The sequence below is a fragment of the Tinamus guttatus genome, unplaced genomic scaffold, assembly GCF_059628265.1.
Source record: "Tinamus guttatus ecotype Peru unplaced genomic scaffold, ASM5962826v1 Tinamus_guttatus_pri_ptg000287l, whole genome shotgun sequence".
Lineage (NCBI taxonomy): Eukaryota > Metazoa > Chordata > Aves > Tinamiformes > Tinamidae > Tinamus > Tinamus guttatus.
In genome coordinates, this window is record NW_028288821.1 from 7,542,520 (window position 1) to 7,557,558 (window position 15,039).

Consider the following 15,039-nt stretch of genomic DNA (forward strand, 5'->3'; position numbering starts at 1 on the left):
TGGCAAATGCATAAAAAATGTAATTCCTTCCTTGTCTGCATGCACGATGGCTTTTGCACTTGTTAACAAGATTGGCAAACCCTAGAAACTTCAGAAGTTTGCTTCAGATAAATTTGTCAGGGCTTCTTTTGTCTGCATGCTCTTCTGCAAATGCACGTAAACAGGCATTTAGTACAGCTTGCAAATATTTGGGCAATGTGATTCAGAGAATCTTTTATTTCTTCTTTGCCACCTAATGGACCATAATTTTGGGAAGATGTATGCTTTTTATCTTCCCAAACCACCTTGTCTGTCCATAGCTTATAATGAGCTTATAAATAAATTATGTAACTTAAAACTGATGTGCTGGGCTTCTGCACAAGGAGGCAAATCCTGAGCTTTTAGTAGCAAATGGCAGAGGTGTCCTGGTTCAGATGGACGCAGGCCTGGTTGGGGCTGTAACTTGTCATAAAAATTATTGAAAGTCATTTAAGGCATTTAATGTGCTTTCATCACTGCTCGCTACAAAGAAAAACGAATTCTTGTCAAAACTGCACATCGAGATACCATTTTGTGGCCCCATTACAGTCAATAGCTCATTGCGTTAATTATGTAACGATTGTTAAAGGTTGCCCAAAACCTCCTGAGACCCAGTGATTCCTTTTATCAAAAAATCAATTATGTAGCTCTCTTCCAATTTTTAGTTATTTACTTTTTCATTTATTATCATTTTGTGTCTTCATGAATCTCTCTTTTCCAGGGTTAGTCGCAATAATTTAAAATTTAAAAAGCACTATGATAGTGATCCTGTAAATGGGTTTTGCTGATCGGATTGAGCTTCCCTTGGCTTGGTCCCTTTCAGTGATTCCTTAATGGCCGTGTAGAATCTCCTGAGTTCTCAAAGCTCAGGTGTGCGGTGCTGCCGTTGACAGCCAGGCTAAACAGCTGCCCATGGCGCGTGCACGCTGCCCAGAAATGACATCTAGTGGCCACACGCCGCATGCCGGCGCGTGCCCGGCGGAGCTCCGAGCGCTCCCGCGAGCTTTGCTCCGATACAGCGTGCGGCCGCAAGCGGAGGCGGTGGGTCTGCCTCCAGTTGCTTTTATAACGTGTCAGAGTTTGGGGTGTTTTATGAACTACCCTCTGAAATCCTTTAAAGGAATTAGAGACCAATTTGGGTAAATAGTTCAAAAATCTATTGTAATGTTATTGGGGTGAATAGGGAATTACTGCATTTCGCTTTATAGTATCTTCTCATACTACTGGCAGGATATTAAGTCTCCAACCCTTTTAGTGTTGTCCTTTTACTATCCTGAGCAAAAGTGGAAAAGCCACATAATACTGCAAAAATGGCACACAGGGGCACTAAAGTTATATTAGAGATGTTTCTGATCTCGTTATTCATGCTCTGTCAATGGCAGACAGCTTAAAAACAGGCCCGGGAGCCGTATATAGAGCGAGGCATTGCATCAGCGTGAGGAGAGAGCTCAGCTGGTGCTTTACTGCGGGCTGGGGACCGGGGACTGAAGGTGAAAATAAAACAAACACTGTGTATGTTAAAATGCTTGGCAGACCAGCTAAAAAGCAGTCAGAAAAAACTTGGTAGGAAGGACTCTCCTCCTCGGCTGGCGCGGGCTGACCTGCGTGTGCCGGTGCTCGCTGGCTCGTGTGTGGGTGACAGATGGCCTTGGCCAAAGGCAGGAAGAAATACACCTGGGGAGGGCATGGGGAGCATGGCTGAGCCTCGGCCCATCTTCAGCTCTTGCAGGAGGTGCTCGGGCATTTGTCAGAGCACCGCGGCTCAGGCCAAAGTTCCTTAACCCATTGCAGGCTGAGCCCTTGGTATTTTGTTCCCATAGTTTTTTGGAGTAAGGTTTCATTTATGCAAAGCACAAGTTCGTTACGCGCCTGCTAGAATGGGGCCAAGCACTTTGCACTCTCAGAGCTACATTTAAGCTTGGACGCTGTGGTGAGGATGTTCAGCGCTCAAGTATAGCCGAGCCACGTGTTAGAGCTGGGTGAACGCTACAGCGTTCTCCCGTGGGTCTGCCCCCTGTGTCTCCCTCATGCTTGTTTCAAAGTGGTGACACTTCACCACTGGGGTTGTACTCTGCATTCTCTGAGCTTACACATGACTAACGGAGAGGGTTTACAGAATGCAGACTTGGAATTTGCACAAGACAAGATGTCTGCCATGCTTGCACATTCTTCTGCCCGAAAAACAAGCCAGGTGTCATTGATGAGCCATGATTAACCAACGCAGGGCAGTTTTCAAGTTCAGGGGCAGAAATTATATTCTTATAAAATACAAAATGCCAGAGGTGGAAGTAGTTACACCTAAGAAGCTGCAGAGTGTTCTGACCCAGCCATAAGCCTGGGGCTACTCGGACTCCAGAGGCAAAATGCCTTTCGTAGAAGACATACAGGGGTGTACATCTATGCTAGAAATATGCGCAGTGCCAATAAAAGCTAAACACCTCACGCATACCATCTGTACCATTGCTGGAACAGATGCTCCACCTGTGTATAGGAGGGAGAGATTCCCTCTGTTTTTGTTTCCTGAGAGAATGACCTAAATATTTCAGAGCAACATAGCAAGCCAGCATGAGGCTGAAATGCTACTGAGAGCCACATCTGCCTTCCAGTTTGGGGTCCTTGCATCTTGACTTATTATCATTCCCTTTCTGCTCTGAGCCACACTGGTGGCCAGATTTCCTGGAGCTTTACTTTGGGTCATGCAGGCAGTAAGAGCAGACTACAAGAGTGGATGGTTGTTTCAGCGTTTCCATAATCTTCAGGAACTCACTAGGTTAACGATCCTCTGCTTGCTGCACTGCTGACACTGCCGTTCCTTGTCTGGTTGCAGTCGGTGATGCTGCTCTTGCACAGCCAGCGCCGCTACATCTTCGAGTACGACCAGTCCGACTACCTGCTCTCGGTGACCATGCCGAGCATGGTGCGCCACAGCCTGCAGACCATGCTCTCCGTCGGGTACTACCGCAACATCTACACCCCGCCCGACAGCAACGCTGCCTTCATACAGGATTTCACCAGGGATGGACGCCTTCTGCAGACGCTGTATCCTGGAACAGGGCGCAGAGTCCTTTACAAGTACACCAAGCAGTCCCGGCTCTCCGAGATTCTTTACGATACTACCCAAGTCACCTTCACCTACGAGGAATCTTCTGGGGTTATTAAAACAATACATTTAATGCACGATGGGTTCATCTGCACCATCAGATACAGACAAACAGGTTGGTGAAACTGTGACTACTTTGGTAAAGTTTTGGCCTTGATTCTGCTAATACCACTTGCCTGGCGTGAACTTCCGTTATTTTTACATATAGGAATCCTTATTTTTATGTTTCAGTAGAAAAATACTTGTGTATATCTCTGTATCTCTGTCCACAGGCCTATATAGCTGTCCCATTTGAAATATGCAGTTTTCTTTTTATTGCTTGGTATGGAATAGCTCTTGTAATGTTTGATTGTTTTTATTCCACAGTGTAGATATTTACTAAATCCTAAATCAAGTTGTTTTATCGTTTGTATTTTTAAGTTTCTCTATTTACACCATAATATCATATAAATTCAAAGGGATTGTTTATATGAGGAAGGAAAGCACCACATAAAATAAATTCAAGTTAGAATTATCTTGTAAGTAAGCAGAAATCATAATTATGAATAAAATCACATTAATTTAAACAGATGTTAATAAAATATAAAAATTTTGAAGAGCAAGCATTAATAAAGATTTGTGAGAGAATAATCTAACATATTCTTACTTAATGGTACAGTCTGAGGCAGTCGACTGTTACCAAGACACAGGGGTATATTTGAGTTCATAGGTTGTCTTTGCTAGTTCTGTAAGAATACTGTAAAAATAATTCATTGTTTTGCTTGTTTTTTCTCCTGTTTATTATGCACAGGTCCACTTATTGGTCGCCAGATCTTCAGATTTAGCGAAGAAGGGCTTGTAAATGCCAGATTTGACTACAGCTACAACAATTTCCGTGTCACAAGCATGCAGGCCATGATAAATGAGACCCCTCTCCCCATAGATCTGTACCGTTACGTTGATGTCTCTGGTAGGACCGAACAGTTTGGGAAATTCAGTGTCATTAATTATGATTTAAACCAAGTTATAACCACCAGTGTGATGAAGCATACCAAAATTTTTAGCGCCAACGGCCAGGTGATTGAAGTACAATATGAAATTCTTAAATCTATCGCTTACTGGATGACCATCCAGTATGATAATATGGGCCGTATGGTGATCTGCGATATACGTGTAGGTGTAGATGCCAATATAACAAGATATTTCTATGAATATGATGCTGATGGCCAGCTTCAGACTGTGTCTGTGAATGATAAAACCCAATGGCGTTACAGCTACGACCTTAATGGCAACATCAACTTGCTGAGTCATGGAAATAGTGCTCGCCTCACTCCTCTGAGATATGATCTTAGAGACCGCATTACCAGACTTGGAGAAATTCAGTATAAAATGGATGAAGATGGTTTTCTCAGACAAAGAGGCAATGAAATCTTTGAGTACAACTCTAATGGTCTGCTGAGCAAAGCTTACAACAAGGTTTCTGGCTGGACTGTGCAATACTGTTACGATGGTCTTGGAAGACGGGTTGCAAGCAAATCAAGTCTAGGAGAACACTTACAATTCTTCTATGCTGATCTCTCCAACCCAATAAGAGTTACACACTTGTACAATCATACTAGCTCAGAAATAACATCCCTATATTATGACCTTCAAGGTCATCTCATTGCAATGGAATTAAGCAGTGGAGAAGAATATTATGTTGCCTGCGATAATACTGGAACACCTCTAGCTGTATTCAGCAGTCGAGGCCAAGTCATAAAAGAAATCCTGTACACTCCCTATGGAGAGATCTATCAGGACACAAATCCAGATTTCCAGGTTATCATTGGTTTTCATGGAGGCCTCTATGATTCTCTTACTAAATTAGTGCATCTGGGCCAAAGGGATTATGACATTATTGCTGGTCGGTGGACAACACCAAATCATCATATATGGAAACACCTGAATACTGTCCCACAACCATTTAATCTCTACTCATTTGAGAATAACTACCCCGTTGGGAGAATCCAGGATGTTGCTAAGTATACAACAGGTAAAAGTAACTTATTTCTTACGAAAGTATAGTATTGGGTCAAATCCTTTATGAATCCAAGATTTTGGAAGTCATTTGCACTCATCAGAAAATTACTGTTTGGCTCTACTACTGTATGGAGCTTTATCTATATTCTCTAGCCCTTTAGATAATTGATAAAATAATTGATAGTTGCATGCGCTGCTTTTCTACATGCCAAGATCAGAAGAAGAATGGGGGCAGCCCATTCTGATTTGTTTTTTCATTTTAAGTAGGAAGAAGGTACACTATTGATTTCGGTACAGCTCTGTTTTTTAATCAGATCATTTGTTTTCTTCAATAAATGCAGAAACAAGTGCTGAAAACATAAACTGATGTAAAATCATTATTTCTGCATAGCTGTCACTTCTAAGATTTACGTGCCTTATTGCTAGAATGCTTTGTTTTGTTTTGTAGATATTGGAAGTTGGCTAGAGCTGTTTGGTTTCCAGTTACACAATGTACTACCTGGCTTCCCAAAACCAGAGATAGAAGCTTTGGAGACAACATACGAACTTTTACAGCTTCAGACAAAAACCCAAGAGTGGGATCCTGGAAAGGTTAGCAAAAACTCTGGCTGTTCAAATGTTTCTAACTGTAAATTTAGGAACATTTCTCAGAAAATAATGGGAACAATGTGGCACTTTGTTGCAACTTGATAGGCAAGTAGTCTGATGATGCTAGCAGACCAGGTGTTGTCACAGTGCTTACTGACCTTGCAGCAGAGTTGCAAGGATAAACTTGCAGGAACATGATGAGGAAACCTTGCACCCACTTACAGGGAAACCCTACAAAATGCAGGGGGGTCTGCAGGGGTGAAAAAGTGCTGGTGTGAAAACTGAACAAATTAGATGAAATTTTATGGAGTTAAAAAACTGAAACAACACATTTTCACCTTGGATTGTGAAGGTGACACAGCAGGATGTGCAAAATCACCGAGAGTGCAATTTTACAAGCCTATTTCTCTACAGAACTTTTCTGAAGGAAAACAGAAATTTTGCTGTTGTGAATTTGTTGGGGGGATTGAGGGGAGTATTGTTTTTTCATCTGTAATGCTCAACATGGCTCCAGGGCTTATCATGGCTGAGGAATAGCTGTACCAAAGCCGTCAGCATCCAGCAATCCATGAAACTGCCACAGGTCCAACTACCAAGAAAGATGCCGAGCAGGTGTTCATGTTTTGCATTTAAGCACCTGAGCATCTGTGAGCAAAATAGCATGTTTTAAAAACAGGAGGGAGAGGGAGAAGAGATGCCTTTCCCATTCACAAGTGACAGCATAAACTGCAAAGGGCTGGAGGGTCCGAGCTGGTTCCAGGTTTGGGAGCATGTCCATGTAAAACTCTCACAGGTTAAAGAAGATACTACAAAGGCACAGAAAGAGTGCAGTGACAGACAGTGCTAAGAGAGAAAACAGATGGTTGGAAGCAGGATTTTCATATCCTCAGTGGGCAGTAAGATCTACGGATCTTATGTACTCACCTGGTTGCTATTGTTCTGTTGTCTTGAGACCTTCAGAGTCTGCTTTCCTTAAGGAATGAGCTGTAAAACATGTTGTTGCTATTTTGCAGAAGACATAATGAGACACACAGAGACCAAGTGATTGCTCTGGAATCACATGACAGGGTACAGCTTTGAATTTGAGTTTCCCCAAACCTACAAGCTGAAAGACCAGCCATTAAAATAACAATTCAAGGAGGAGAGGGAGAAGAAAAGAAGGAATAAACATGAAGATACCATTGTGATAAACACATTTTCAGTTATTTGATTCATGGAAACTAAAGAGTCCAAGAGACAGAAAGCAATACCCAAGGCAGTTAGAAGCCTTGCGCATTATAACCAAGCTCTGCATTTGTGAATGACAATTTGCAAACAGATTTAGAAGATCCATTCTGAGCAGTTCAGAGGGTCTTGTACGGTCTGTGAAACCCTAGAATTCCTTTGCTTTAACTTTGTTGGCATTTTGTTTTCCAGACTATCCTTGGTATTCAGTGTGAGCTACAAAAGCAACTCCGAAACTTCATATCTTTGGATCAGCTGCCTATGACACCCCGGTATAGCGATGGCAAGTGCTATGAAGGAGTGAAACAAGCCAGGTTTGCAGCCATCCCTTCAGTTTTTGGAAAAGGTATCAAATTTGCCATCAAGGATGGTCTAGTGACAGCGGACATCATAGGCGTTGCTAACGAGGACAGCCGGCGCATTGCTGCCATCCTCAACAACGCTCACTATCTGGAGAACCTGCATTTTACCATAGAGGGCCGCGACACCCATTACTTCATCAAGCTGGGGTCTTTGGAGGAAGACTTGGCGCTCATTGGCAACACGGGTGGACGACGCATTTTGGAGAACGGTGTCAACGTCACTGTGTCCCAGATGACTTCTGTGATAAATGGAAGGACTAGACGGTTTGCTGATATCCAGCTCCAGCACGGCGCGCTGTGCTTTAATGTCCGGTATGGAACGACCATAGAAGAAGAAAAGAACCATGTCTTAGAAATAGCCAGGCAGAGAGCGGTTGCTCAGGCCTGGACTAAGGAGCAAAGACGGCTACAGGAAGGGGAGGAAGGGATTAGGGCATGGACAGATGGAGAAAAACAGCAGCTTTTAAGCACTGGGCGGGTACAAGGCTACGATGGATATTTCGTTTTATCTGTGGAGCAGTATCTTGAACTTTCTGACAGTGCCAATAATATTCACTTTATGAGACAGAGTGAAATAGGCAGAAGGTAACGAAGAAAATCTCTGCCTTTGCGTCACCAAAGACTGCCTGTTTTTAAACATAAAATGGTTTATTGTATTGGTTTTTCTAGATCAGAACTCTGTATATATAAATATAGAGGAAAAAAACATATCCAACTGCCTTTAAATGTGACAGAAGATGGTATTTTAATATTGTTCGTTTAACTCTCTGAGAGATGACAGTGGAGATTTTTAGTTCTCGTGTGGCAGTATTCAAACGTTTGAGGCAGAGCGCCAGCCGCCCGCACCGGCAGGGCCGCCCCACGCCACCGCGCACGGGGCCCGAGACCGGCGGGCTCTGCTGGCTGCTAAAGAAATACATCCTTTTTGTTATTGATTTTAATTCACCACTTATTCAGAAGATTATAGAGCCTGGTTCTGCAACCTGTCTCTCCCAGGTAGCTGCTATTCCAGGGAGATGTCCCATAGAGTTGGGGGGTGGCACGCAGAAACCAGACTGGGTATGGAAAGTGCCTAGTTGTCCTCCAGCCCAGCACATGTCACTCTTCAAGCTGTGGTGCCAGGGATTTCCCCGCCTGGAAAACGCAGTTTACATTGGATGCAGCAGCACATGAATGGAGCCCGCCCCTGTGACATGTAGCTTTGCTCGGCGCAGCCACCTCTCGTGCACTCCGTGACCACGTCGTGTCTGGTGGTGTCTGGTTTGGCCTGAGGTCTTCCGTGGGCACTGGCTCTGCTAACGCTAGGGTGGCTGCCAGGTGCCCCGGCCAAGGCGCGCGGTGTCGCGAGGCGATGCTGGGGTCCACCTGCTCTCAGAGAGGGACAAAACTTTCTCTGGCAGCACTGAAGCCAGCGGGAGTCTCTCTGGATCGGGCTTCAGCTCAGTGCTTTTGGGACAACCTCTGTGGCCCAGCAGGGAGGGTTGCTGCAGTGCCAGTGGTGACGAAAAGCCCTGCAGGACCAGCGAGCCCTGCGTCCCTCGGACCGGGGCTCTTCACAAATCATCTGTAAATCTCAGTGTTGGCTTTAGGCCTCATGTTGTTTCCATCTCAGTTTAATAATCCTGTTGTACTACTCATTTTTTTGAGTCTGAAGAAGATTGGTGAGTTGGGAGTTGATGAACCTAAGTGTGGATAGTAAATATGTTGATAAATGTAGAACATTTTGGAGATGACTCTTCACTTTTCAGCTCAATATCTAGAGCGCACAGAAAAACATTATATTGCATGGGCAGAAATTTTTATTTCCCAAGGTATCATGTGCTGCTGGCGCAGTTATTTCATAGCAGAGTAGGAGATCCTTTTTTTAGCTTGTCATTTTTAAAAGACCTGATTATCCTGAGGTGGAGGCACCTGGGGGTGGGATGGGTAAGCAGATTTCCTTTACTGACTTTCAGAGGAAGCTAGAAGTCTTTTTATAGAGCCTGTGTATCCGTAACAGTGATGTTATTGCACATTTCTTTCAAAAGAGACACAGCAAATATACCGAAACATTTTCTGCTCGTATTTACCGAAGCCAACAAAGTGCTTGCTTTAGCTTTCTTCATTTCTTTCACTCTTCTTTTTTCTCCCTTATCTTTGGGCAAGTGGAGCAAAGTGTGCTGAAGTTAGAGCTGAGCCTGCGCTGCCCGGTCGGAGCGGGTGGCCGCCCATCAGCTGTGGCCTCAGGGCTCGGCCTCGCGGCTTCTCTGCAGGGTCCAGCCCCAGGGCACCCTCTGCCCCCCGACCTGGCGGAGAATTGGGGCTGAAATCCGCACTTTGGGCTCAGGCTCATCGCTATCTAAGGTACAGAACTTGGAGCTGGCAACATGCACACTTGGTAGCTCTGATTTCTGTGATTTTTTCCATAAAAATCAAGGAGAATTTGAATACCTCCACACCAGCCTAAAAATGGACCTTTGAAGTCCTTGAGCCTCTAATATGCTTTTAATCAATGGAAGAATAATTTATGAACTGTATATAGAGAGTGCATTCATAAACGTGATGATGTATTTTATCACTGATCCAAGATGTCAATATTAGAGTCTATTTTACTTATATTTTAAGCAATTATACTTTTTTGCAATTCGCTAATGAAGTATCATTTTCAAACTGCTTTAAATATCCATTATAAACAAATATTTGAAGTTCTTAAAATTACCTTGAACTGTGCATTTCTAGTATGTAATACATATTTAGTTAGCTTGTGCCTTTAGTTTCTTAAAGTTATATTTGTATTATATGCAGGAAATGCACTTTGTATTACCTACAGCTGTGTTTTTTAATACTGCCTTGATTACTGTTGTTCTCATGTTATGCCAAAAGGTCAGAGAGTGACATGTATTACAGGTTTATCTCTGAAAGTAGATTGGGCATTTCCCAGCTCCTGGGTAGACCTTTTGGGTACATTTTTGAGTATTTCTTACAAGAATACTGATGTATAAAGACTCACATGACATTACATGGCCCTGTTACCAAAAAAAAGCCTTCCTTACAAGAGTTTCAGGAATCTAGGAAGCTAAAAATAAATGGCATCTTGAGATAACAGTTCAAAAGAAGCAAATATTTTGTACAAGAGCACTGGAGACTGGTGGTGCATCAACATGGACCAGCCAGTAGTAACTGATGAGAACTACAAGAAACATATAGCTTTGGACCATCTTGTCCATGAACAACCTCAGATGGAGGCAGGGAATATTTCAGTCTCCATTTTTTTTTTCCTGGCAGTTAGGCCAATTTTTTAGTGTTGCTTTTGAATTTTTTCTTTCTTTTTTGATTTTTGCACTATAGCCTAGAGACCCAAATGAGAAAACAAAAAGACGACTTGGAAATGGAAAATTCTTCTTGTCAATTAGATTGGATAATTTGATGCTAGCATTCTACACTGTGAATGAGGTCCTAAAAAAGTGGAAAAATACAAATTAAGTTAAAAAAAAATCCACTGTTGCACACTATCCTGTAGCAGAGTCCCCCCGTGAGAAGATACCTTATATTTTTTATGACAACCAAACAAATAGTGCATATAAATAACATTTCCTTTGCTTTCATATTTATTTAGCAAATCTAGAACATTTCAAAAGTATAAATATATATATAGATATATATGTAGAACATAGCCAAATAAATATATATGAACTGGTCAATGTGCAACTCGGTATACACATTCTAGCTGTTTAGTTTGAGATCTTCAGCGTCCTCTCAGTTGTAACGCTAGTCAGACGCGGCCTCTCTTTCTTTGCCACGGCTCCCCGCACCCCGGGCGGCTCCGCTCCCGCAGCCCCACGTGGCACCGTGTCCCGCCGGGAGGTCCCGTGGGCTCCGCGCGGTGAAGGAGCCGACGGAGCCACGCGGACAACCCCGAGGGCTCCTCCCCAGCCAACGTGGACTCTTTCTGAAACCCATCCTTGATGCAAAGCATTTCCAGGGCACAAGCATCCCGGCTGTAGGAAGCAGCACTCCTCAACAGAAACTGGTGCTGGTAGAGCTCGACTTGGCGCTGTGGATTTGTCTCAGCATCTGTCATCGGCCATCGTCTGTCCAAGGAAACGTGTTTTGACGATGACCAACTTTTCCTTAGCTCTCGTGGTGGACTTTATCCTCTTAATAAATGTTAGTATATCAGATTGTGTCCTTGACAGTATTTTACTTGTATGAACCATGGTAAACATTAAAGTCGTCATACTCTTCTGGCAAAAGTGTCAATAAAAGCGGGAGAGACGCGTGGCGTGCACTATGTGTCAGAGCAATGTTCCTTTCAGCTTTCTCATGAGAAGTAAAAATGTTTACACCGTATGCCAAGATCTTCGGTTTCTGCCTAACGCCAGCTGGAGGTTCTGATCTTACCGAAATTGTGGTTTAACGGCCCAAACCTTGTTGCTAGGAGACACTAGGTTCCCCTTTTTTATTCCTGCTCTAACTCCTGTGCTGAACAGTGACTGGGTACTGTACAGGTCTGTGTTACATGGCTGCAGTGAAACGGTCTGAGGTTTGCTCTGGCTTTCAGACCAGAAGCATGCTTTTCTACAAGAACATCCCAGCAACGTGCTGTAAATATTGAAAATTAATATATTATGTGTCGATATTTGAGAAAAAAGGTACTTTGACTATTTCATTTTTAAAAAATAAAGGTGCAAACTAACGACACGTGATGTGGTCTGTGTTTCCACCACGCGGGATGCCGTCACCGAGTTTAGGAAGTGCGTCCCTGCGGGTGCCGAGGTAATACCCAAGTGCAGCTTCAGAAGCATTGGTTGGTGCAAAAACCAGGGGAGCGAGGGGTGTTGCCTGCAGTTTGATTCACCAGTGAATGTAGCTCTCATAGCACTGCATGCGAAATCACAACTCAGCTCTGCACACAGGCGACTATTTCATCAGAAAAACATGAGCAAGGGAGTTCCTGGTAAGCAGCAGCACGCTTCCACAAAGCAGTCATGCAGCTGCCATAGGGCCCAAGCAGGAAAGCTGAATCAGAATAATGGTTGAAAAAGGCCTTTGAGTTCATCGAGTCCCAGCCGTAAGCCCGTCAACACCATTCCCGCTAAACCATGTCCATAAGTGCCTCATCAACACGTTTCTTGAACACTGCCAGGAACAGTAGTTCCACCACTTCCCTGGGCAGTCCTTGACTAGACTGCATGTAGAAATTTTTCTTGATTTCAAACCTGAGCCTCCCCTGACACAACTTGAGGCCATTTCCTCTTGTCCCGTCAGTAGTTATTTTGGAGAAGAGATCGACCCCCACCTCGCTACAACCTCCTTTCAGGTAGTTGTAGAGAGCAGTAAGGTCTCCCCTGAATGTCCTCCAGACTAAATAACCCCAGCTCCTCCAGCCACTGCTCCTAAGGTCTGCGCTCCGGCCCCTTCACCAGCTTCATGGTCTTTCTTTGGACACACTCTATGTGTTCCTTGTAGTGAGGGTCCCAAACTGACTACAGTATTTGAGGTGCAGTCCCAGCAGTGCTGAGTAGAGGATAATCACTTCTCTAGTGCTGCTGGCTACACCATTCCTGTTACAAGCCAAGAGGCCGTTGGCACACACGTGGGCACACTGCCGGCTCATGTTCAGCCAGCTGTTAACCAACACTCCCAGATCCTTTTCTTCCACACAGCTCTCCAGCCACTCTGTCCCAGGCCTGTAGTGCTGCATGAGGTTGTTGTGACTGGCCCGGCACTTGGGCTTGTGGAACCTCATAGATTGGCCTCAGCCCGTTGATCCGGCCTGTCCAGATCACTCTGCAGAGCTTTCCTACCCTCGAGCAGATCAACTCTTCCTCCCAGCTTGATGTTGTCTGCAAATTTGCTACGGTTACACTCAGTCCCCTCATCCAGATCATAGATAAAGCTCTTAAAAGACGACGGGCCTCAACACTGATCCCTGGGGAACACCATTTGTGACTGGTCCCCAGCTGGATTTAACTCCATTCACCACCACCCTCTAGGCCCAATCACCCAGCCAGTTTTTCACCCAGTGAAGAGGGCCCCTCTTGAAGCCATGAGCTGCCGGCTTCTCCAGAAGGCAGCAGGGGGAGAGTGCCAAAGGCCCTGCTAAACTCTAAGTTGAGGACGTCCACAGCCCTTCACTCATCTGCTAGGCAGGTCACCTGGTCACAGAAGGAGATCAGGTTGGTGAGGCAGGACCTGCCTTTCATGAACCCATGTTGGCTGGGCCTGATCCCATGGTTGTCATGCACATGCTTGATGCCCTCAAGATGATCTGCTCCACAACTTTCCCTGATACAGCGGTCGGGCCTGTAGTTCCCTGAATCCTCCACCCAACCCTTCTTGTAGATGGGTGTCACACTGGCAAGTTTCCAGTTGTCTAGAACCTCCCCTGTTTACCAGGACTGTTGAGAGTTGATGGAAAGCGATGAAGGGAACTCTCATTTCCTGACCTGCCTCGAAGAGGTGATGATGAGCAATTGCTCATATCACAACTGCATTTACAAGAAGGAACCTAAGCACGCGGTGCTGCCTGTGGGGTGGCTGAGGCAAGAGGAAAGCTCTGGAGCAAGGCAGCAGCACATGAGGATGCATCGTCATCACCTGAGGGCTGTCAGGACCATGGGGACTTGGGGTTCCCAGCTCAGCACCTCTGCAGCTCACATGTGCTGAAATATGTGACAATCATAAATTTCAGTAGTTTCTAAATATTCTATGTGAGAGCAAACCAAGCTCAACACGCCACTGTGCTGCACAGCTAGATAAGGATCTTGGTTCAGCTGCGGGTTGTGCAACAGGTTGGTGCAGCACGATGCACCACGTGATGCTCAAGTGCAGAAGCGTTGTGGCAGGAGGGATGGGATGATGCTGCGCTGGAGAGGAGAGCTGACCATAGAAAAAGATGGAGCAAGGACCGATGCTTGTCACCATGTCCTAACAGTGCCCTCCACCTGTCCCTTCTTCGTGTAGGTGGTTGTTCCCACTGCTGATTCACAGGGAACAGGCTGCATGTCAAGACAAATGGCATGGACACCCACAAGCACGCACAAAAACAACAAAGCAGAACTTCCAGCCTTATCAAATGCAAAGCTAAATGCTGCTTGCACGGGACTCAAACTGCTTAACCACTGCAATTGCAGCCCTTTTCCTGCCTCTGCCCCATTTGCTTCGGCCAAGCAACAACATGGGGACCCATAGGACCACCAGTGAGATCAAGCCAGGGTTTCTGATCATGGTGTGTGGGGCTCCCTAGTATATCATGCAGGCAGGCACATACATGGCCGTGCCAGCACCTTGGCGAGACAGTTCGCACCAGTGACACCCCTGTGGGCAGCAATGCATGGAGGTGTGACCTGGGGGAGAACCGCTGCAGCACACCAAAATACCCATCTAGGGAAAGAAAAGCAGAGCAAACAGCATGCAAAAATAATTTATTTCTCTAAGACATATACAGTTTGCTTTTTTCTTTTTGACGTCAAAAGGATAGCTAAAAAAACACTGATCACAGAAACCACAGAACGGTTGAGGTTGGAAGGGACCGCTAGAGACCATCTAGTCCAACCCCGCCTGCTCAAGCAGGGACACCTAGAGCACATGGCACAGGGTCGCGTGTGTTCTAGGTATCCCTGCTTGAGCAGGGCAGTTGGACTAGCTGTTCCCTTGTCATTGGTTATTCCCAGGCACTCAGTAAGGTGCTATCATCACCCAGGCAAGCCATGAGCAGCCTATCTATCTGCAGGGCAGGAGCTCCTGGAGTGCCAGAGCGCTCCTGGC

At 45.1% G+C, this 15,039-nt stretch overlaps 1 protein-coding gene across 3 annotated transcripts in view; it reads left to right on the top strand.

Moving 5' to 3' along the window:
- TENM1 (teneurin transmembrane protein 1) overlaps positions 1-8,033 on the top strand; it is a 282,452-nt gene extending 274,419 nt beyond the window's left edge. For all 3 annotated transcript variants that reach the window (XM_088527561.1, XM_088527563.1, XM_088527562.1), the window contains 4 exons: positions 2,846-3,233; positions 3,909-5,129; positions 5,565-5,707; positions 7,121-8,033. In XM_088527561.1, coding sequence (XP_088383687.1) covers positions 2,846-3,233; positions 3,909-5,129; positions 5,565-5,707; positions 7,121-7,879 — 2,511 coding nt within the window. In that variant the 3' untranslated portion in view covers positions 7,880-8,033. The remainder of the gene's footprint in view (positions 1-2,845; positions 3,234-3,908; positions 5,130-5,564; positions 5,708-7,120) is intronic.
- Positions 8,034-15,039: the final 7,006 nt, after the last annotated feature.